Source organism: Rhinatrema bivittatum, chromosome 1, assembly GCF_901001135.1.
Source record: "Rhinatrema bivittatum chromosome 1, aRhiBiv1.1, whole genome shotgun sequence".
NCBI classification, from domain to species: domain Eukaryota; kingdom Metazoa; phylum Chordata; class Amphibia; order Gymnophiona; family Rhinatrematidae; genus Rhinatrema; species Rhinatrema bivittatum.
This window is the reverse complement of record NC_042615.1, coordinates 507,994,706-508,020,032: the sequence shown is the minus strand read 5'-3', so window position 1 is coordinate 508,020,032 and position 25,327 is coordinate 507,994,706. Positions and strand designations below refer to the sequence as shown.

Below are 25,327 nucleotides of genomic sequence, written 5' to 3'. Positions count from 1 at the left end.
AGTGCCACTATTACTATAGAAAACCTTCCCTGAAAAAGGTTCTAACACCATTGTTTCTATGGAAACCTGTTCTAAAAGAGTTCTAGTGCCCCAGGGGATGATCCTACCTGAGAGTACATCCACCAACTCTTCTTTTGAGGTCTGAGATTTCTCCCCACTTCCTCCCCTCACAGGAAGGAGTTCTGCGAGATCTGCCTTGCACGGGAGAAACAGACTGACAGGCTCTTTGTCTGCAAGAAGTTCCTGAAGAAGGACGGGCGGAAGGTCAGGAAGGCTGCCAAGAATGAGATCATGATCCTCAAAATGTGAGTGGCAAAGGTGTAGGGGAGGTCAAGGGGGCATTCCTCGAGGCCAATACCTGGAACTCTCTGAGCTTGGAAACCAAACCCCGGGTCACCAGGGGAGCTGTCCGGGTTTTCTAGGAGCCCTCTCCTTGCAAAGCACCGCTGGGGGCAGAAAATGTCTCTCCTGCACAGAGGCCTCCTCATTGCCCCCCCAATCTGAGCTGCACTGCATAGGCGGCAGAGAGGTTGCTCCCCTGCTGCTTTCCTGTGCTGCCTCTGCTATGGCTGGAGGAGGAGGAGGACAGAGGGGTAGAACAAGAGAATAAGGGGTGTGAGGAAAAGGACTGGGCAGCACGGGGGGGGGGGGGGAGAGGGGAGAAGTACTGAAGGGGGCAGTAGAAGAGGAGACTAGAGGGGCAGTAATTAGAGGGGAAAATATAGGATAGGGATAAGAGAAGGAGAAAGGGGTAGAGGGGAGATGGAGAGCAGGAGAAGGAAAGAGGGGAATAGGAGAGAAGGGGAAAAAAGTGATGTCATCTGTGCTAGCTGGTTCTCTGGTAAGTTTAGTTATCATAGTGCTTCATAGTGCTACAAAAGGCAGGAGTATAGGAAGGGAAAGTGTTCTGAGTGCACAAGATAAAGGAAAAGGAGCACAAGCAGACAAGGAGGAAGAGAAGCTGCAGAGGGGAAGGAGGGTTGAGATGGTGGTAAGGAGGAGGGGAAAAGTTTAGGAGAGAATGGAAACGGGGCAATAATGTTTTCTGGTATGTGTGGGAGTGAAAGGTAGTGATTATCATGAACCAAAAACTACACGGAGCGGAACAGAATCCTGACAGTAACCCTGCAGCTCCAGTTCTGAAAACAGACACTGTGTGTCCTCAGAAACTCCCCTCCCCTGCACCGTGATGGGTGCAGAGCAGAACTAAGATATTTCCCCTTATTACTCACCATGCAAACAAGAATATTCATATTAGGGGTCACCTCAATAAAAATGAGGTGACCTTAGAGGGATGCAAGGCCTTGGAAGCATCAGCCTCAACGGAGCCCTGGAATTCTAATGTGCTTGGCTCTACCCCCAGACTGACAGGAAACCGTAATACTGAGGTGAGTCTAATGCAGTGGAGCAGGCTCCCCCGCAGAGCAGCCTGAGGCAGTCGCTCCTATTTGCCAGCCCTAAAGATGGCCTTGAATGACACCAACTCCCTTCCCTATCAGGCACTTTGTGAAGTAACATAAAACCTTGCCAAAAACACACCCAGCCCCTATGTAACAAATCTGCCATACTATCTATGCAGATTAGAGATGTGAATCGTGTGCCAGATCGTCTTAACGATCAGATTCGGCTGCGGGGGGGCTTGAATCTGATCGTTACGATATGTGAATTGGAATCGTTTCCGATTCCAATTCACATTTTTTTAGGAGGTCCGCACCGCAAAAAAAAACAACAAAAACACATCCAACCCTTTAAATCGACCTCCCGACCCGACCCATCGCTAATTATTTTTTTACGGAGGCCCGCGCTGCAAAAAAAACAAAAAACCCATCCGACCCCTTAAATCGACCCCCCCCCGACCCGACCCATCACTAATTATTTTTTTATGGAGGCCTGCGCCGCAAAAAAAACAAAAATCCCATCCGACCATTTAAATCAACCCCCCCCTCCCGACCCGACCCGACCCATCGCTATTTTTTTTTTATGGAGGCCCGCGCCGCAAAAAAAAAAACAAACCCCATCCGACCCTTTAAATTGACCCCCCCAAAACCTTTTAAAGTTACCTGGTGTTCCAGGGGGGCCTCGGGGGGCCTCGGGGAGAGATCCAGGGGGGCCTCGGGGAAAGATTTCCCAGGCATCAGCTGTTCTAAAAAAAAAAAAAAAAATGGCGCCGTTGCCCCTTTGCCCTTACCATGTGACAGGGTATCCGTGCCATTGGCCGGCCCCTGTCACATGGTAGGAGCACTGGATGTCCGGCGCCATCTTTACTCATCAGCCCATATTATACTATGGGCTGATGAGTAAAAGGTTTTGGGGGGGTCGGGAGGGGGGGAGTCGATTTAAAGGGTCGGATGGGTTTTTTTTTTCTTGTGGCGCGGGCCTCCGTAAAAAAAAAATAGCGATGGGTCGGGTTGGGTCGGGAGGGGGGGGGGGTCGATTTAAATGGTCGGATGGGTTTTTTTGTTTTTTTTGTGACGTGGGCCTCCGTAAAAAAATAATTAGCGATGGGTCGGGTCGGGAGGGGGGGGGGGTCGATTTAAGGGGTCGGATGGTTTTTTTTGTTTTTTTTGCGGCGCGGGCCTCCGTAAAAAAATAATTAGCGATGGGTCGGGTCGATTTAAATGGTCGGATGGGGTGTTTTTCTTTTTTGCGGCGCAGGCCTCCGTAAAAAAATAATTAGCGATGGGTCGGGAGGGGGCGGGTCGATTTAAATGGTCGGATGGGTTTTTTTTGTGGCGCGGGCCTCTGTAAAAAAATAATTAGCGATGGGTCGGGTCGGGAGGGGGGGGGGTCGATTTAAATGGTCGGATGGGTTTTTTTGTTTTTTTTGTGGTGCGGGCCTCCGTAAAAAAATAATTAGCGATGGGTCGGGTCGGGAGGGGGGGTCAATTTAAGGGGTCGGATGGGTTTTTTTGTTTTTTTTTGCGGTGCGGGCCTCCATAAAAAATAATTAGTGATGGGTCGGGTCGATTTAAAGGGTCAGATGGGGTGGGGGTTTTTTTTTTGCGGCGCGGGCCTCCGTAAAAAAAAAATAGCGATGGGTCGGGTCGGGTCGATTTAAAGGGTCAGGGTGGGTTTACGGGCTTTTTTGGTGTGCCCTATTTAACGATACAATACAAATGCCCCTGACGATAAATCGTGGGCATTTGTATTGTATCGTGCACTCTAACAATTTTGGACGATTTTAAAATTATCTGACGATAATTTTAATCGTTCAAAAACGATTCACATCCCTAATGCAGATGAAGTCCAGTCGCTCATTCTCCTGTCACCAAATTGCTTGGAGGTAATTGATAAATTAAACCTCTGTTTACAGAAATTAATTGTGGCCCCTGTTTGTCCACTAGAGGTGTGTTATCTATGTGTGTCTGTGTTTTAAAATGGAAAATCTTCTAGCAGTGGAGAGTTCACCAAGAGCTCAGAGGTGTTATGAGGTGTTTTCTGTCTGATAGCCCTGGGTATTTCTCAGCCTAGGAGGTTCATAAAAAGTTCAGATGGTGTGTGCACATTGGAAGAATGACAGGGTGGTACTTCCTTCGGAAGTACCACCCTGTCATTCTTCCTCCCACAAGGCATATAAGGAGGAGATTGTGGTGAATTTTTAGAGCTGGTTTCCCCACGAGTAATGGAGATAGAGTTAGTCCGGTAAAGATCAGTGACGTGTTGTGTGGTGAAAAACAATGCGAAGTTTTCTTTGCCTGACTTGCCAGCTCTGGGATGGTCTTTTGAAGGAAAGTGAACCCTTTTCTGGATTCCCCAGAATCTGGTCCTTGTGCTGAATGAAGTTTGCGTACTGGCTTAGCTGGATAAGTGGCATTGTAAGACTTATCTGGATAAATAGCAACTTTGCATGTACTTAGCCAGATAAATCTGAATTTATCCAGATAAATAGCACACAACTGTTATACTTGCGCATTTTTATGTCTAACTTTGAAAACATACACGAGGTTTTACCTGCGGAATTTACACGTATTTATTCCCCATAAGTTGGCTTTTACATGTCTAAGTTGAGAGATTTTCTGACATACGCACAGCACTGAAATTACCAGTTCTACCAATTAGTCTCCCAGTGCACCCCAGTCCATCTGTAGGTCATTGAGATCCTCCTGGCTCTTCAGTCTGAATGCCCCCCATTTCACCCAGTCGGTGTTTCACTTTTAAGACGTTTATGATCACTTACTTCAGATGTAGAACGGGTGTAAATGTACGTGAGTAAGCTGCCAAATCTACGTATGTAAATTACTTATGAAATGTAAATATTGGCCCTGCTCTGGCACATCCCTGGCCCGTTCCTTTTGTACGTGTTCAAATTTTTTTTTAATAATTAAATTTTTTATTGTACCATCAACAACACATACAGTTGTGAAGTTCCATTGCTATTCCACAACAATAAGTAATGTTAATAATGCAAACATACCAAAATAGTTAGATTTTATACCTCCCTTCCCCCCATTTTCCCCCTCCCCCCTCCACCCCTATCCTCTCCAGTCAGGTGGTAATGTTCAACTGGCAATCCGATGCCATATCAGAAAAGGTTCCCAAATCGGTACGTGATAGGGCACTCTATTGCTTTGAACTGCTGTGAGGTGGCTTTAAGTAACGGACCATCCAAATTCTACCCGTAAGCTTTTCTTGAAATGGCGCTTTGAAAGTCTTCCAATTAGCAGCTGTTTCACATGTTGCATTCAGTAGATGCATTATCAGTCTCCTCTTCTTAGCTGGCCAGCTACTTGGATAAATTGACATTAAGAAAATGTTTGGGTTCCAGGGTATTTGTTCCGCCAGGATATCTTTGACTCTTCGTGATAGCAGAGTCCAAAAATTAGCAACCTTCTGACATGGCCACCAAAGGCAGTAAAATGACCCTACCTCTCCCCGATTTCTCCAGCTCCATGCTCAAATTTACTGGCGTCCCTTTCCCTACACATGTATTTTGAGGTTTTTAAAATAGCATATATGTGAGTATATGCTATTTACATGCACGTGAACTGATTTTTATGTGCACAACTCTTTGAAAATTCACCTTTGAGTACGTGAGGCAACAGGAGATAAAGTGACTTACCCATGGTCACACAAAGTATCAGTTGGAGGAGTAGAATTTAAATCCTGGCTTCCCTGGTTCTTAGCCAATTGCTGTACCCACTAGGGTACTCCTTCTCCTGGATAAACTGGAATAAACTCAAGATTAATCTTGATAAAACAGAAGTTCTGTGGTTTAAATTCCCCTTTTCTTCCTCTCTGAATTTGTCTCCAGTTTTGGATGGAAGACGTTTGTTAATTTTGTCCAAGTAAGGAAGCTTGGAGTTTTAATTGAGTTCACACTGTATATGGACACCCATAGAAACATGACTGCAGAAAAAGACAGTATGGTCCCTCCAATCTGCCCATCTATCCAATTAATTTAGCATTATAATTCTCATCACTTCCTTAGAGATTCCCTGTATTTATACTATGCTTTCTTGAATTCAGATACTATTTTTGTCTCTATCACCTCAACCGGAGGCCATTCCATGCATTCACCACCCTCTCTGTAAAGAAATATTTCTTAAGATTACTCCTGAGTCTATTCTCTTTCACCTTCATCCCATGACCCCTCGTTCTAGAGCTTCCTTTCCATTGAAAAATGCTCACATCCTGTGCATTGAAACCTTTGAGATATTTGAATGTCTCTGTCATATCTCCCCTATCTCGCCTTTTTTTCTGGGATATACATGTTTAGATCTTTATATCTATACCCATATGCTTTAGAGCGAAGACCACTGACCATTTTAGTAGACACCATCTGGACCAACTCTACGTGATAATATCCTTTTGAAGGTGCAGACTCCAGAATTGTACACAGTATTCCAAGTGAGATCTCACCAGGCAGCGATACACGTGCAATATCACCTCCCTTTTTCTGCTGACCATTCCTCTCCCTATGCAGCCAAGCATCTTTCTGTCTTTTACTGTCACTTTATCCACCTGTTTGGCCATCTTAAGATGATCAAATACAATTATCCCCAGATCCTGCTCTTCCTTTGTGCTTAGAAGAATTTCTCCTCCAATACTGTACCTTTCCGTTGGGTTTTCTTTGTTGCCTCCCAGTCAGCCAGTTTCTAATCCAGTCAGTCAGTCTAGGATCCATACCAATTTATATTTAAGTCTTCTGTGTGGAACCATGTCAAAGGCCATGCTGAATCCAAGTACACTATGGGATGGATTTTAAAAGGGTTATGCGTGTAATATACGCGCGTAAACCTTTTAAACCCCTCCTGTGCGCGCCGAGCCTATTTTGCATAGGCCCAGCGATGTGCGCAAGCCACGGGATGCGAGTATGTCCCAGGGCTTGAAAAAATGGGTGGGGAATGGGCGGGGCAGGGTGGTCTGGGGGCGGGCCCAAGGCCTCTGGCACAGCGTAAATAAAAAAATATAGGTAGGGGAGATTTAGGTAGGGCTGGGGGGCAGGTTAGATAGGGGAAGGGAGGGGAAGGGGGGGGGGCAGAAGGAAAGTTCCCTCCGAGGCTGCTCCGATTTTGGAGCGGCCTTGGAGGGAACGGGGAAAGCCATAGGGGCTCCCCTAGGGCTCGGCGCGCGCATGTTATAAAATCGGGCGTAGATTTGTGCGTGCAGGGTTGCGCGCACAAATCTACACCCGTGCCTAATTCTTAAAATCCAGCCCTATGTCTAGCGCGCTTCCTTGAACCAACACTTTGGTCACCCAATCAAAGAAATTGATCAGATTCGTCTGACAAGATTTACCTCTGGTAAAACCATGCTGCCTTGGAACTTGCAATCCATTGGATTCCAAAAATTGCATTGTCCTCTGTTTTAGCAGCAATTCCATTAGTTTGTTTATTTATTTATTTATTTATTTAGTGATTTTTATATACCGCGGCACGTAAAAATATACATCACCACGGTTTACAGTAAACAATAAATTAGCAACAGGCTTTACATACAACTCATCACAGAGACTGGAGTTTTAACTGGCCTGTAGTTCCCAGCATCCTCCTTACTTTCATTTTATCATCACATTAGCTAGTTACAACTGTTGTTATCTCAGGTGGATTTGGCTACTGTGATATATTACTAGTGGGTTTTGCGCTTTAAAGCAAATAAATAAATAAACAAAAAGGGTACCTAAACTACAGGTATTCCAAAACTAAGGAGCCTGCTTTTTCATGGGCCGTAAGCAGAGGGGTCTTAGTAGCTCAGCCCTTAAAATCTTCCTCAGTTGACTGTACGGTTTCAGGCTCATTTCAGTCTTTTACTGCTGGTATTTAAACTATAAATAATCTGGGTCCAGTATATTTGAACAAAAGACTCATAAAGTTAATCTCCCATGAGAATGCTGAGAGCATCTGAGGAGGTTTTACTTCATATTTCTTTGTCAAAAGAATTGAGACTGGAATATAACCGGATACAGGTCTTTTTAGTTGTTGGTCCAGGTTTATGAAATCTTCTTTCTAGTTTCTGATATTTTTCAGTATAGGAAATACTCAGAACTTTGCTTGTTTACATTAGTTTTTAATTGAAAGACTAGTTCATTTATTTGACAGATTTTGGTTTCAATATCAGTATGCTTTAGATTTGATTGTAGAAAATTGACTGCTTATTTTTTGCATGTATTAAGCATCATGAAAGGTTTGGATGGTTAGAAATAGGTCTTTAAGATGCTAATTCTTTTCTGAGGATGAGTGATAGCATGATCAATGTCTGGTAATCGTATTGGTTTATTTTGTGATATGATTTTGCATTTATTTATCATAATTCAGAAATTATTTCATTTATTTATTTATTTGAAATTTTTATATACTGACATTAGTGTACAAACATCATAGGTTTATTGATTTGAAAAGCAGGGTACATTATTTACTTTACTGATTTAGATTTAGCTCATTCATTTTCATTGGTAGCTGAAGGAGAGTTACATTCAGATACAATAGCTAATTCCCTGATCCCAGAGGGCTTATAATTTAAGGAGTAAATTTCCAAAGGGGTTTTTACATAAGCCACGTGTAAGTGATTTTAAAAGCAAGCTGATTATGCGCGTAGTCACATGTTAGTGCAGAAACGGACACAGGAATAAAGTGGGTGCTTTGCGGTATGATTTGAATGTTTGTGCATACTTTTCTGTTTTATAAGGAATATAAAGAGTGAGCATCATCAAGAATGCACAAATACTTTTACACCTGCACAAACACTTTTACTAATTCAAACTTTCATTGTCTTTTTGGATCTGGCGTTTGGCTCGATTGTTATTTATTTATATTCCACTTTTCGGGCACTTCAAAGCACATTACATTCAGGTACAGTAGATATTTCCCTATCCCCAGAGGGCTTACACTCTAACTTGTAACTAAGGCAATGGAGATTCTTCTCCTGGTAGGTGGAAAGGTCAGCTTGCTAGGAGTAGAGAGAGAGAGAGAGATCGGGGGTGGGGCTAAATGGGAAGTTGCTGATCTTGCTCATAGGTTTCTTGGTGTCTCATGGTGGTGGTTTATCATGGGTATTGATTATTTCGTCTGTTAGGTTATTTTATGTTGTATTTAATTACAATTTTATTATGTATGTTTATCTTTCTAATCACTCAGGGCTTGTGCATGAGCAATTAAGAAATTTTAATAAATACAAATACCATATTTTTTACAGGTCTGTCTTGTCTGAATCAAGTTTTGCTTCCATTCTTTTGGGGAACCTTTCAGTGTATGGGACTACATTTCTGGGTGGGGGAAGCAGGTATATGTTTGTCATTGAGGCTAACTGGGTATGTGTGAGTGATGGTGAAGTGACCTTCAGAATGAGTATTGCAAACTTAGAGACACTCAGGAGGGAGAGAGAACAGAGGAGGAGGAGGAGGAGGTACCCCTTAAAGAGGGTATATAGAACCTGGGTACAGTTAAAGACCTGAGGAGCAAGCCTTGCACAAGTTCAGGTTCAACAAGGAAACCATATTGAACCTATGCCAGCAATTAGAGCAGGACCAGTGCCATCTCCATTAATTTTCCCACCACTGAGGTGAGGTAGCCCGTAGTTTCCAGCCTCCTCTCTGCTACCACTCTGGTCAAGCGGGACCACCACCGCTCTTCTCCAGTCATACGGCACCACTCCAGTTTCCAGGGATCTATTGAACAGGTCTTTCAGTGAACTCGCCAGCACATCTCTGAGTTCCCTCAGTATCCTGGGATGAACTTCATCCGGCTCCATGGCCTTGTCCACTTTCAGTTTTCCTAGCTCTTCCCATACATTCTCTTCTGTAAACAGTTTTGTCTATCTCACCCCCATCTCTGGTCTTCTCAACCAGTAAGGGTCCTTCTCCAGGGCTTTTTTTTTGTGAATATCGAACTGAAGTATTTGTTTAATATTTCTGCCATTTCAAAGTCTTTCTCCACACATTTCTCCTTGTCACCTTTCAATTTCACTATACCACTTCGGGACTCTTTTCTGTGTGTGTGTGTGTGTTTGTGTGTGTGTATGTGTGTGTGAGAGAGAGAGAGAGAGAGAGAACATGTGATAGTATGTGTGAGGGAGCCTGTGAGAGAAAGCATGTACCTGTGAGTGTGTGTGTCTGTGTGTGTAAGCCTTTGGAGAGAGAAAATATGAAAGTGAAAGCCTCTGTGTGCATATGTGAGTGGGAGGAAGGCAAGAGAAGAAAAGAAAGAGAAAAGAGACCCTGAAAAAGGAATTAGGAAATGACCAACAGAAAAGTGGAAAAAAGATATAAAGCTAAAAAATAAATTATTTTGAGGTTTTAGCAATTGGAATATGCCATCTTTGGTAATGTGTATTTCGTGTATGTTTGTAGTTTGCTCTTTTTATAGAGTTCCATTGTTCAGTCTGGTTTCTTGTAGAGATGTGGTTCGGTTTTCGCCCTATTTAGGAAATTGAACGAAATTTCCTAATTCGTTGTTGTTTCGGAGCCTCCGAAATACGACATAAACGGCGTTGTTTCGGAGGCCCCGAAACCGGAAACGAAATTTCCCCCGAAATTCGGGGGAAAATTCGTTTTCGGGTTTGCCTGGGGAGAGGGGCAAAAATTATTTTTTTTTTATTAAAAACCACCCCAAACCACCCCAAATTTAAATTAATTATAATACACCACCCCCCGATCCCTCCCCAAGACTTACGAAGATCCCTGGTGGTCCAGCGGAGTCCCGGCTTCCATTTGCCATGCCCTCCGTGCCCTAGTCCGTGCCAGTGCAAGCCGCGCGCCAAAATGGTGCCGAATAGCCCGAACGACCATGTCACAGGGGCTTTCGGCGCTATTGGTCAGCCCCTGTCACATGGCCATCGGCGCCATCTTGTGCTCCTATCATGTGACAGGAGCTGACCAATGGCGCCGAAAGCCTCTGTGACATAGTATGGGCAAAGGCTATCGGCGCCATTTTGGTTACTGGCAGCCGAAAACGAAATCGCTCTCCGACCCTTGCTGGAGCCCCCTCCTGACCCCCCCAAGGCTTTCCAATAATCCCTGCGGGTCCAGCAAGGGTCGGAGAGCGATTTCGTTTTCGGCTGCCAGTAACCAAAATGGCGCCGATAGCCTTTGCCCATACTATGTCACAGAGGCTTTCGGCGCCATTGGTCAGCTCCTGTCACATGATAGGAGCACAAGATGGCGCCAATGGCCATGTGACAGGGGCTGACCAATAGCGCCGAAAGCCCCTGTGACATGGTCGTTCGGGCTATTCGGCACCATTTTGGCGCGCGGCTTGCACTGGCACGGACTAGGGCACGGAGGGCAAATGGAAGCCGGGACTCCGCTGGACCACCAGGGATCTTCGTAAGTCTTGGGGAGGGATCGGGATGGGGGGGGGGGGTTGTATGTACTAAAAATGTTTGGAAACGTGTTTAAATGCTTGGGGTGGGGTTTTTTTTAGCTTCGTTTCCCGGTTCGTTTTTCGGCCTGGTTTCGGGTTTCTCGTTTCGTTTTCGGACAAACGACCCGAAAACGAAACGTGAACACCCGAATTATACCACGAAATATTCGAACCGAAAAACGACCCGGCAGAACAAAACGAAGCACATCTCTAGTTTCTTGGGCTTTCTATTTCAGTTTTGTCTGCATATTTCTATTTCTAATTTGTAGCTCCTTATTTCTGTATTCGGTCTGTGATCTGCAAGTATGACAGAGGTGCAATATTTCTGCTAGAATGTAGATTCTCTGTAGGGATTGTAGCAATCCGGCTTGTTCTATTACCCCAGTAGGTGGTGTATTAGTGTTCTGGGCCTGGTGTAATATTTGCATTGTTGCCTTTTCATAAATGAGGTTGCTCTTTGAATCCTGAGAGTTAGTGCTTTTATGGTATGATATGACAAGACTCTAGGTGACTTTTTTTTGCAGGGATTTGTATTACTTCACAAACTATTTAGCAGTGGAGGGATTTTGTTTTGCTGAGGCGAACACCAGAATTTGAATTATTTTTTTTTTTTTACATGTTGGATTGTAATTGTGAACTGTTCTAGTTCTGCTCTGCACCTGTTCTTATGATTATTATAATTACTATTTTATTGTAGTTATGATGTCTTTTTAATTATGAACTCCAAGGGAGATCCTCCCTGGCCTAAAACATATAATATGGCCCCAGCACAAAGAAAGTTTACCCATCCCTGCTGTAGAGGAAAGGAACACTCCAATACAAAGACATTTTCATTAGTGAAGATGCATTTATTTACTACAATAGGTAATATTTGTAACTTTCAATAAGCTTATTTTTCTGTGGTATGTTGTCTCCATATGGGAGGTGGCTCTGGAACCTTAAACTACCCAAGCTTGGTATTTCTGCACAATCACTACTGACAGTGCCTTCTGAGGCAGGAGGGCTCCTGAGAGCTGATGTTTGGGGGGAGGCAAAGGATGAAGGCCTGGCTGCACTGGTGTGCTTCTCCTCTTCAGCTAGTGTACAAAATGAGGTCCTTCACGTGTCAGCAGAGGGGTATTTCTCCACCTGTGTTATCAGAGGGGCGGGGAGCCTTCCTCTGGTGGAGGGGCATTCTTGGAAGTGTTGGAGCCATAGGAGAAGACAGCATAGGCGGTAGTGGAAATGCAGGGGGAGCCTCCCACTGGGCTAGCGGAGGATCTTACCATGGTGGTAATGGGGCAAATGCAGGGGGAGGCAGCATCCAGGAACCCTGCAACTTCCAGGGAGCATTTATGCTGGCTATGGTTGGCATGGAGGCTTCCACTGATGCATCATCCTTCAGACAGAAGTCATGGTCTGCAATTCCTCCCATAGCATCTGGCCAATACCCTGCATCTCCTGTTTTACGTCCTGCAGCGCTTCGAGCAACACTTCCTTGAGCCCCTATATGTCCTGCCCTATGCCAACAAGCAAGCCTGCCACACTATCATTTTGGGCCAGCATGCAGCTCTCAGATGGAGTGAAAGACACCTCTTCATCAGCTCTTGGAGAAAAGCTGACCTCTTCCATTTCTCTGACTTCCCCCCATCAACACCTTATCTCAAGACATCCGGAGTATGTGGTTCACTATAGGTGGACAAGGGCTCATCCTCCCACATAGCCTAGGTGTGCTCCTCATCTCTTGTCACATCCCTCTCATGCTCCTCTGGAGCCACTACAGATTCAGCAGATCTCTCCTCTTCTGACTCACTCTGTGCCTCTGGACTGGGTGGTTGCACTACTGGATGCCGCTTGGTCTTCCCAGCCCACTGGGCCCCAGGCTGTCAGAGTCATATTGTGTGTCATCTCCTGCAAAAAGGTAAAGTATACATACTATCACTACTGACTGTTTCTATTTGGCCTCTTCTTTTCTCACTCAGCTAGGGAACAGATAAATGGGTCCCACACTACGGCCTCTAGCATTCCCTATAGAGTCCATGCAACCATTATGCACTTTTTTATATAAATCTGCAAACTTCATCAGAAAGAGGACTGGCAGCAAGGCATTGCCCCTATCTGCCTTTTGGAGCACATACTATCTGTAATTATGTAAATGTATGTATAGGTATGCAACCCCCCTGGTTGGGGTATATAAATGAAGAAAGGGGTTTCCCTATTGATTAGGATCATCCCTTCCAAATTTGTTTGGTGGAAGATTGGTCATGCAGATGGTGACATGGGCCTGTATAATGAAATTATGAGTATCCAACAATCACTCTCTTCTCTGACCTGATAGGGAGGGCTCCCTTCATTTCACCTCTAAGAACTCTGATCCCATGCCTCACCCCAGTGCTGGCTCAATAAGGATGAACGACCCCATGTTTCAAACGTCCAAACAGTTAATTACTTACATGGATATAAAGCAGATTACAGTTTTAATCACTGAATATATATCAGAATAACATAAGAAATGATACCCCCCGGAAGAACCTGGAGGAGAAACCTCATTAAGGAGAGGAACTGGCTTGAAAGAGCTTGTCTGGAATTTTCAGCTTTTTGCAACGCTGAAACTGTGAAAAATCGCCGGACCTTGGAAGCCCCGCCTCCCGTGATGTCACCAAACGAGGAGGGTGAGCCTTGGCAGGGGTGGATTGACCTATCAGGGGATCAGGCATACCCCGGTGGGCCGATCGCTCCAGTCACGTGGTCTGCCGTGCGCGGCCCGTGATAGAGCCGTGCTCGGCAGACCACGTGATGTGTCCTGGGCTGGCCTGGGCGGTGAATACCTGGGCCGGTCTGACATCATGAATCCGCCGCTGAGCCTTGGGTATAAATCCGGGGAAGGTGTTATCCCAGCCAGAGGAACCTGGAGGAGAAACCTCTTTAAGGAGAAGATCTGGCTTGAAAGAGCATGTCTGGAGTTTCAGCTTTTTGCAACGCTGAAACTGTGAAAAATCGCCGGACCTTGGAAGGCCCACCCCCCATGATGTCACCAAACGGGGACGGTGAGCCTTGGGTATAAATCCGGGGAAGGTGCAGCGTGCAGCCGAAGCCGCCGCCAAAGGGGCACACCCTTCTCAAGGATTTTTTTTATATTTGAATTTACCTTTATGGGAAGGAAAAGAAAGGTTAAAACCTGGACTTCGTCACCAACGGCACCAGTAGTGAGGGGACCAATGGATATTCATGTATCGAGAGGGGTAAGTCACCCTGTTAGAGGGTCTATCCCTGAAATATCCTTTTCATCTGGAACAACAGGCAGCCCATGGCCACAGAAGCAACCTCAAACCTTGATGGGAGAGTTATCCCCTACAGCCCAGAGTTTAATTTTGGGACAAAGGGTAATAGATAATTCAGTCTCCGTGCAGCCTCTTAGTGAGGTCACAGAGGAAATTGGGGGTCAACAGGGTTTAGGGCCTCAAGAAGTGGCCATGGATCCTATAGACCCCCAAAATATAACTCTGGGTGATGTATGGAAGGTTCTCATTAGCCTACAGAAAACTATGTCTAGCTCTATTGTTCAAAATAATAGAACAACGGTTGAGATAAAAAAAGTGATTGAATTACATAATATTCGATTGAATCAATTAGAAGAACAAGGTAAAAATGTATTAGCCCAAGTAAATGCATTACAATCGGGGCAACATATTTCCTAAAGTTTCCCTGTAAATGTTCTATAACCTTTCAAAAGAATAAATTTACATTCCAAGACCCTTCCCATCTAGAATCCTTCCTGGTAGATAAGGAACAAGGTTAAGGTTAATTGCTGCAAAAAAAAAAAAAAAATTATCTCCTTATTTTGTAATATAAATATTACAGTTACCTGAATTTATCATGTTTATGGAATATCCTCCCATAATGTGGACTATTGGTATTTTTCTTAACATGAAAAGTGGTTTAATGTATGAGATTAATTTTGTTACCTGTTACAAAAAACTATTTCTTGATTTTTTGCAAATGTGAATTTGTTTAAAATCTTAATAAAAATTAAATAATAATAAAAAAAAAGAAATGATACCCGGAACATAATAATTACAATCCTCCACGTCCATCCCTTTTTCCAACATGATTACTTTTCCTTGGATTAACCATAAAAGTTAGACTGAACACTCATATTCCTCTTAGGTCTTATCTAAATCCCAATCCTGGTTAAGGAACGAGGTTCTCCTTTTAGCATACCCATGTCAAAATTCACATCCAAAGAAGACCAAATGCAACTTCCCATTAATATGATTTATTGGCCAAATGTAGAGGGAGGTATAAACGTGGGAACCTTTGGTGGGCTTTTGTCCTTTGGTTCCTAATAGGGTGGGGAACGGGGACCCCTGGAAAGAGTAGGAACCAAAGGTCAAAAGCCCACCAAAAATTCCCACTTTTATACCTCCCTCTACATTTGGCCAACCAAAAAGCAAAACCCACAATTTAAGGGAACCCACATCATTTTATCCTCACATCTCATTAACACAATATTTTACAGTGCTCACACCTCTAAAATTTCATCCGGTGGATACCTGTTATTACTACATGCACAAAACATTTAACATTTTTCCAAACAAGGAAACCAGGATGACCCCCGGGTCCCCCCATCCAGAGCCTTTTGTATGGCTACCAGACTCAAAGAGAGTGCATTGCATTTGGGGGTCTCCCTACAGTTGGCCAGTTTTTAATTGGTATTATAGGCAAGAACCTTATATGCCTTTCTTACAAAAACTGCTCACCTTCTCGCCCTTGAGAATGTAAGATGTCCTGCTTACCAACCCCTAACACTGCAGCCTCTGATCTAGTGCTCTGGACCATCTGTTTTTCTTGGGTGAAGGTTATCTGGTGGGCAGGCTTCTTTGCCTGTCTCTCCTTGCCCTTGCGTCTAAAGTCTTGCCACTTGTGACTGATGTTTTGCACACTTGCGTTGTTGTGGAAGACAGCATTGAGTTTATGACAGATCTTCTCCCAGGTCTTCTCCTTTCTGTAGGATCCCACGTTCCTCAACGTCGTCACATTCAGGATGTTCTGGATCTTCATGGCCTCGCTGAAAAGATCCTCCTCCTGTGGCTGGAAGTTTGGCTTCCTAAGCAGGGATCCTTTCACTCCAAGCATGGTGCAGTTAAAAAGAAAGGCTAAGAGACCTACACTTAATATACCTAAATCACATTGAAAGGCAGCATAATTACACATATAGAAGGGCAGGTGTTATGCATATAAAATTATAGAAATGCATATAAAATTAACGCTGATAGCAAATGTAACCCCAATATTTAAAAAGGGCTCCAGGGGCGATCCGGGAAACTACAGACCGGTTAGCCTGACTTCAGTGCCAGGAAAAATAATGGAAAGTGTTCTAAACATCAAAATCACAGAACATATAGAAAGACATGGTTTAATGGAACAAAGTCAGCATGGCTTTACCCAAGGCAAGTCTTGCCTCACAAATCTGCTTCACTTTTTTGAAGGAGTTAATAAACATGTGGATAAAGGTGAACCGGTAGATGTAGTATACTTGGATTTTCAGAAGACGTTTGACAAAGTTCCTCATGAGAGGCTTCTAGGAAAAGTAAAAAGTCATGGGATAGGTGGCGATGTCCTTTCGTGGATTGCAAACTGGCTAAAAGACAGGAAACAGAGAGTAGGATTAAATGGACAATTTTCTCAGTGGAAGGGAGTGGGCAGTGGAGTGCCTCAGGGATCTGTATTGGGACCCTTACTTTTTAATATATTTATAAATGATCTGGAAAGAAATACGACAAGTGAGATAATCAAATTTGCAGATGACACAAAATTGTTCAGAGTAGTTAAATCACAAGCAGATTGTGATAAATTGCAGGAAGACCTTGTGAGACTGGAAAATTGGGAATCCAAATGGCAAATGAAATTTAATGTGGATAAGTGCAAGGTGATGTATATAGGGAAAAATAACCCATGCTATAGTTACACAATGTTGGGTTCCATATTAGGTGCTACAACCCAAGAAAGAGATCTAGGCGTCATAGTGGATAACACATTGAAATCGTCGGTTCAGTGTGCTGCGGCAGTCAAAAAAGCAAACAGAATGTTGGGAATTATTAGAAAGGGAATGGTGAACAAAACGGAAAATGTCATAATGCCTCTGTATCGCTCCATGGTGAGACCGCAACTTGAATACTGTGTACAGTTCTGGTCGCCGCATCTCAAAAAAGATATAATTGCGATGGAGAAGGTACAGAGAAAGGCTACCAAAATGATAAAGGGAATGGAACAGCTCCCCTATGAGGAAAGACTAAAATGGCTAGGACTTTTCAGCTTGGAGAAGAGACGGCTGAGGGGGGATATGATAGAGGTGTTTAAAATCATGAGAGGTCTAGAACGGGTAGATGTGAATAGGTTATTTACTCTTTCGGATAATAGAAAGACTAGGGGGCACTCCATGAAGTTAGCATGGGGCACATTTTAAACTAATCGGAGAAAGTTCTTTTTCACTCAACGCACAATTAAACTCTGGAATTTGTTGCCAGAGGATGTGGCTAGTGCAGTTAGTATAGCTGTGTTTAAAAAAGGATTAGATAAGTTCTTGGAGGAGAAGTCCATTACCTGCTATTAAGTTCACCTAGAGAATAGCCACTGCCATTAGCAATGGTAACATGGAATAGACTTAATTTTGGGGTACTTGCCAGGTTCTTATGGCCTGGATTGGCCACTGTTGGAAACAGGATGCTGGGCTTGATGGACCTTTGGTCTGACCCAGTATGGTATATTCTTTTGTTCTTATGTAATGTGCATGTGTACAGTCCCATTTATTTAGTGGTATATGCACATTTTCTGAGATATTTGTGCAGACCTGGGCAATAAGCTAAAAACTGGATATAAGGAATTCAAGACATGCGTGATGATGAACTCATTATCTGAAGCCTTTTAGTGGCCCTGGCTCTTCACCTCTGAAAATATTATTTAATCACAGAAGGTGAGGCCCTTCAGTTACCACAATACTTTCATCAGTATATGTTTCCTGTGTAATAGAAGACTTCAAGTTGTTTGTTCCCAGAGGGTCTTCTTTACTGTTTGTAACCTACATGTTCCATTTTTGTTAATAATGTCTGGATGGGAAGCAGCTGAGGGAACTGACAGTTCTGACCTTGCTTCAGGTGATTTACCTCATATTCTGAAGTGATGCTTTGTGTGGCTCCTTCTCCATTATAAGGAATCCAGGTGGGTGAGGGGATAATGTAATGGCAATGTTTTAAATTCCCTGATAGCTCATAGCCGGGATCTTTAATGAGAAATCCTTCAAACACTCCATTTGCCCTTATGTCTGATAAAAGACAGAGGCCCGGGGGGAACTGCTGTACTGACAGGCTGACTTCCATTGGCATGTGGGGTTCCAGAGTTGTTAGTGTTGGCAAGGTGATGAATGGATTTCTAGCTGGAAGCAGAGACCCGTGTGGTGGATAGCTGGCCCTTTCCTGGGAGGAGAGCCAGTGTATGCAGAGAGTCTCATCAGCCACCAGTTGAAGTCCAGGTAGGCCATCATCACCTCAGGTTAAGACAAATGGTGCCCTATTACTTTCATTGATATAACCAGCTTAGGGGGGGAGTTAGAAGTGGATGGTGTAGACAGCTTCTGTTGAAAGAGGTCACACCTGCACTTCTATATGACACCTCTTCTCCTTTTTTTGTAATTGAAAATGTGTATTGACGAAAACAATATTATATACATAGGTAAAATAGCACTCATAACAATCAGTCCAATTATCCCACAATAAACCACCCCCCACCCCTCTCAATAGACAATAAAAAATTATATGGATAGTGGAGTAATATATGCAATAGAGATGTAAATATGCAGCCTCAAAATAATTGAGGAAGTAGTGGTAAGAGGATTATTTAAAGCAACAGATAAGATAGAAATAAAAACAAAATAATACCAAAAATGCAAAGACCATCTCTCAAGAGTATAATAGAAAATGATAACATCCCTGTAATAATCTTCGAAGCAACCAACCAGTGAATAGACTTTCTAGTAGACATGTTTGGTAATGTGGAAGTATATGCAAAGCATCAGAGGTCAAGAAGGTTGCCATACACTATAAGGTCTCCAAATCTTCTGGAAAGAGGACTACTGTTGGCAATGAGAAGCAGTAATATAGGTCATATGAAACTGGGTATGCAATCTAAGTAACACAGCCTGGAGGGAAGGTACACCAGCTTGATTCCAATACAAGGCCAATTCTTATCCAGACTTTGGGTCGGAATGTTAAGTAAAACAGCACGAGAGTCTAATACAACCTCAACGCCCAAGACCTTTGATATCCACTCTAATATCTGCTTCCAGAATAGTGCAACTAACCCACAAGTCCACCAAATTTGAAAAAAAAGTACCACAGGAATCATAATGCTGCCAACAGTTGTCTTCTATAGAGAAGTACTGTTATGACCGTCGGTCGCAGACGGCTGCGACCGCTCTTACTCACTTCATGTGCTGCCACCCCCTCTTCCTTGGGTGAACTCGCGGCTGTGGCTAGCAGCTTCCGATGCACGTTGCCCTGTTCCGGGACCCCATATGGCGGCAGGGATGCCACCGACCGCCATGTCTTCTCTGGGCCTTCCTAGGCACGTGTGTGCGCTATGTGGCCCTCCTTTAAGGACGCCAGGGCAGGAACCTCAGGGGGTGTCTCCTCCTGATGAAATCACTAGCCCTGGACTCTTAAGCGCCACTGGGGCCTGGCTCTAATCGACTTGGCAACGAGTTCCTTCATTGCTGATTCCTGCTGATCTCTCCTCGGACCGTGGTTCCAGTATCCTGCACTTCCTGGCGTGAGACTCTCTTCGGGTACCCGCTCCTCGAGGGCTCATTCCTGTCTCTGGCTATCCGCTCCTTGGAAGGCACTGCGCCTCGGATGCCTTGCCTGCCAGCTTCCCCGCTCCTTGGGGTTGCTTCTGGAACTACTCTGCTTCGTGGAGACTCAGCGTTGGTGTACCCCGCTCTACGGGCCATTGCCTTTACTACTCTGCTTCTTGAAGACTCAGCATTGGTGTACCCCGCTTCGCAGGCCATTGCCTTTACTACTATGCGTCGTGGAGACTCAGTGTTGGTGTACCCTGCCCTGCGGACCATTGCCTTACTTCAGTGACTGTGCCGCATTTCCCCGCTCCTCGGGGTAGCACCCTGGGTACTTCAGGACTACATCACGCTCCCCGCTCCTCGGGGTAGTGCCCACGTGCATTGCCAGAGACCCATGGGGTTTCCCCGCTCCTCGGGTAAGTCTACGTCATCCTCCCGTGCTGACTCACCCTGTGGCTCCGCCCCGTGGTGTTGTTCCCTCAGCACTCCTCCATACCTTGCCTTGCATTCCCCACTCCTCGGGGCCTGCTCTGCACTTCATCTCAGGGAGTTCCTACTCTGGCATTTACATCCACACCCCAATCTCCTGCTCTCTCTAGGCTGTGTCATCTGCTGCTACTGACCTCACCTCCCAACGGTGAGGCCCAGTGGGGCTCCTCCCCATGGGTGGTACCAACTCTCACCTTGGGCCAAGGGCCCACTAACTCACAGATCCTAACAAGTACATTAATTACATTTTAACTGGAGTCAGATACCACAGGCTCATCATCTTATAGCAATTTTCCTGTAAGGAGGCTGAAATAGAACATTTACTGACATTCAAAAAAGCTAAATCCCAATCATCTTCACTCAGGGCCTCCCCGAGATCCACCTCCCAGGTACGCATATGTTTGAAAGGCTCTGCTATTTCTTGATTAAGTAAACAATACATTTTGGAAACAGAGCCCCTCAACTTGTTTGCTTGGGCACAGTAATGCTCAAATATAGATTTGCCCTTCTCCCACATAGAAACTGATTTCTGAGAAAGGACAAAATGTCGTATTTGGGCATAAACTAAAAAGTCCGCTATTCAAAGTTGGTATTTACCAGTCAACTCCCCCAATGACATAAATTGGCCCTGGGATAGTAAATGTTCAATCTGAGAAATACTATGTAATTTCCAAGAGGCAAAGGCTCCCTTTGATAAACAATTGGGAAGGAGATATTATGAAAAAGATGTGTAAGGTAAAAATATTTCCCCGTCCCTACCAGCTTAACTTTCCATTGGGCCCAAACTTTCAAAGTGGTAGACAAAGAAAATGGAAGATTCTCCAATGGCCGCCAAGTAGGCTTGGGCTGCCAGGGCAAGGCAGAAAGGGGCATAAAGCCCACCATCGTTTGTTCAATCACAACCCATTGTTTCCCCGAACTTGTTCAATAGAAATCAATCAGAGCTTGAAGTTGGCAAGCTGCAAAATACCAAAGTAGGTTAGGGACCCCCAAACCACTCCACACCCTGGGTTGGCCAATGTTCTCTCACCCTAGCTTGTTGTTGCCCAGGTAGAGTGTCCATCCAGCTAGGTTGAGAGAATATTGCCCAAATCTCTTCTTGGAGTGAGTTTCCTCACTCCGACGGCCAGCAAATCTTCACTAGAGACCACTGTTCTTTCCGTACGTCTCATGTTGAATGTGAATGTGGCCCCCAACCCCCTATGCAAGTAACTAGCTTGGCTAGTTAGCTAGATAAACTTATCCAGACAACTTAGCCCATATATTCAATGGAAGAGTAGCCTAATGGTTAGAGCAGTGAGTTGCAAACTAGGGTTCAAATCCCACTGCTGCTTCTTGTGACCTTGGGCAAAACGCTTTCCCCTCCGTTGCCTCAGGTACAATCAGGTAAAACGAGCATGCGGGCACCCATACATACGTATATGGGTGCGCAAGCAAACGTACTAGAATTTGAAATTATGCGCTCATTTATGTGCACATGGTTTAAAATATGCCTACTGAGCACGTGTGTATGCCTAATTTTAAGCAGTTACTCGAGCAAATGTAATTCGCCTGTCTTGCTTAGGACTTTGTCGGCTTTAATGCACGCAGGGAAGCAGATTTTAAAATATGCGTGCGTGAAGGATATTTTCAGTTTTACCTATTAATTTACCAGTTTGCCCATCTGGACCCGTCTAGTTCTTCAGCCTGCACTCCCCCACAGTTGATCCAGACCACTCACCCAGTCGATTAAGGCCTAAACAGAGATTTATGAAGACCTGCACCTCACCAGGAGCAGAAGTAAACATATGCAGTTAGCAGCCCGTTGCATGCTGCAGATACCAGTTTTAAAATATGGATTTACGTGTGTAACTATTGGTCCCGCCCCAGAGTGCCCATGCCCCATGCCAACTCCGCCCCTCTTCCGCCTCTTTTTTTTCCCTCAAGCACGTGCATATATGCGTGTAATTTGAAGCTTTTAAAATATGCAGTGCTCATGTGTGGCCCAGATATTCACATATATGGGCCTTTTAGCATGAGCAATGCTTTTAAAATTCACTCCTTAGATTGTAAGCCCTCTTGGGATAAAGACATACATACAGTACCTGAATGTAATCCGCTTTGAAGTGGCTGAAAAACAGAATATAACTCAAATAAATAAATATACGGCTAACTCAACTTTTCCCAGTTACACTTCTAGAATGCCCGTAATGTATCCGGCTAAATCCTAGTGCCCAAATCTTTATTTAGAAAATAATCAAAAGGGAACCAAACGGTTCACTCACTGTGAAACTTCATGTCGTTGTTATGCCGAATTGTTATAACTTGTGAGGTATTTTTTTTGTTTAATACTGTTCAATAAACCTACACGCCAAGTGGAGATCCCTTTATTCAATATTATAGAAATTTTTTATAAAAATGTTTTGTGAGGGGTTGGAGAGGTCTCATATAACCGTGTAGGCAACCCTGCCTTTTTCAAGCATATTATAATCATAGACCACCAACCTCCTCCGTTTTTTATGTGAATCTATGTGTGAATTTGTGTTGTTAAAACTTCAATAATCTTCTTCCATGTTCAAAGTTATATGATGACATCCGGAAAATATCTCTCAATGAGATTAATTAACAGTATTCCCTCATATTTCCAAATACCACGAAACCACCATTCATAAGTTTCACAGTGAGTGAACCATTTGGTTCCCTTTTGATTATTTTCTGATTATACAACACTGTGTAAGTGGCATTGATAGTTTTGGTTTGTCACAAATCTTTATTTAGCCAGATAACTTCTTAGATATCTGACTAAATGCTTTTGAATATGGACCTCGTAAAATCTTCTGCTCTGATTGTATATATAACCAAGCACCACTTTTATTGTCAGTGTAAAATTTAACGATGTCAAGTTGCAAGTCTATTTCATTTAGCACTAGTTTAGCAATTTCTACTACTAGCACTGCCCCACACAATTCAAGTTTTGAGATGATGTGGCTAGTCTGTGGAGCTAATTTAGCCTTACCAAGGAAAAATCCATTAGGGAGCTTACCTTTTCTTGTCTAATATCTTCAAGTAGGTCACTGCAACTATGGCTTTCACTGAGGCATCTGAGAAGACACAGATTCGAACGTGGAATCTGGAACTGATCAAGAGGTTGTAGGGGGAATCTCTATGCCTCCCACTCCCCTCTCTTGCTTAGGGGCAGTGCAATGTCCCATTCTTGTGTCTCTGCCGAAAGCTCTCTTAGCAAAGATTTGTTTTCTATAGTGACTGCTGCTACAAATCCAAGTGGATCATATAGGCTGTTCACCTTTGATGGGATGCCACATCTGGTATATGGTTTTTCCTGGATTGATACCTGAAAGGTGAATGTATCTTTCTTGAGCGTCCAGCTGAGACCAAGGCTGTGCTCAGTTGATGGTGTGCTGACTTTTAAGTCTAGGCCCTTTAGATCCTTTGCATGGTCCTTTGAAGAGAACACCTTCATTAACTTTGCACTATTGGAAGCTATTTTGTGCAGACTCAGGTCAGCGATGGCTAACATCTTTTGGGTCCTTTTCAGCAGGTCAGTGCCCTCTTCCTCTGTAGGCATAGACTCAAGTCCTTCATTTGCATAAAACTCCCTTTCCACAAACTCTTTGGTATCTGTACCACATTCCATTTCTCCTTCTTGTGTTGCTGTTCTGAGTCCATAGAGAGTCATGGCTAGTGATGAACTGTTGCCAAAGACATGCACTCTCATGTGGCACTCGATGTCATTGCTGATGTCATTGTCATGGTACCATAGGAATCTTGAGTCATTTCTGTTGTCTTCTTGGACCATAGTACGTAGAACAACTGTTGGATGTCAGCAGTTACAGCAATAGGCTCTTTTCTGAAGCAGATTAACCCTCCTAAAAGGCTGTTTGTTATCCAGTAAGAAACAAATCATTCAGAGAAACTCCTTGAAACTGAGCACTTGAGTCAAATACAATCCTGATTTGACTAGGTTTCTGAGGATGGCATACAACAAAGGTAAGAAGATACCAGTACTCTTCACGTTCCTTCAGTGGCAGAGCTGGCTCTGCATGACCATTGTCAAACATATTTTTCATGAAGGCTACAAAATTATCCTTTGCTCCAGATTCCTCTTCAGGGTCCAACACAAGGAAACAACTTGGAACAGAATCTGCTCTCTATTATTAGGAAGCCAAGGCCTGGGCAGTAGAACGGAAGTGGTGCCACCCAGCTGTTTGAATTATCTTTGAAGAATTCCTTATTCATTGTCTTCAGGAATTCTTTGTCTTCCATTGAAAGACCAGGTTTATTATCATCTCTTGTAGTCTGAAACACTGTGCTTCCAAGAGCCTCATTAGAGTTCTCTGTTGTGATTTTGTTCATGTAGGTCTGTGCAGTATGACCTGGTTGTTCTTTGTAGCCAAGCATGTCTTTAATGAAGAAATGATTAGGACATAGTTTGCAAAAAGATGTATGTCCATTTTCTAGCACACTGGTAGTGAAAACATCTACACTATTTGACTTGCATACTCTGTCACTGCAAACATTACATAATATTACCCAGCCAGGGTCCAGTCTTTGGGCATAAGGAGTTTTTGTGAGGACTATTACATTGTTGATGAACCTTGAGAAGTCTCAGCATATCCCTACCAAGTAGAAACAGGATCTTTGCCTGGTGGTCTAAGGGTGGAACAATATTGGCTATAGTTTTCAGGTGGGGTTGATACCATGCAGTCTCTCTGGTGTAGGAATTTCATTTCTGTTGTTAGATATCTCACTGCATTATGTAAAAGTAGGGAGAGGTAGCTCAATGCTGCCATCTACAGCTTTTATCCCGTACATCCTTACTGATATCACAGGTTGACCTTTAGGATGTAGCTTAACAAGGTATATTTTTGAGCAGGATCTGCCACTAATTTGACAATGTACTTCTCCACAAACTTTAGTGCATTTGAGAATTACTTCTTGCAACTGTTGCGTTCGTGCCTGTTCTCGCCCTCGCTTCACCCTCTTTACCTTAGTGGCGACTCCCTTTGGGTCTGATGGACAGATGCTGCCGTGGCTTCTCCTCGCTGTACTTCCTGGAATCCCCGGGCTGACCTGTGGTTGCGGATCCGCCATGTTCCTGATGACATAAAGGCGCGCGCGCACACGCGCGCTCCAGAGTTTGTACTAACAAGGGCACAAATCTCAGGGGCGTCTCCCCGTAGTGATGTCATCCGCTTCCACTTTAAAAGGTCTT

At 44.0% G+C, this 25,327-nt stretch overlaps 1 protein-coding gene across 1 annotated transcript in view; it reads left to right on the top strand.

Moving 5' to 3' along the window:
* The window catches only part of LOC115096480 (caM kinase-like vesicle-associated protein), a 189,331-nt gene that overhangs the window by 67,458 nt on the left and 96,546 nt on the right, over window positions 1-25,327 (top strand). The window contains exon 3 of the mRNA XM_029611149.1: window positions 174-305. Within this exon, the coding sequence (XP_029467009.1) occupies window positions 174-305 (132 nt within the window). The remainder of the gene's footprint in view (window positions 1-173; window positions 306-25,327) is intronic.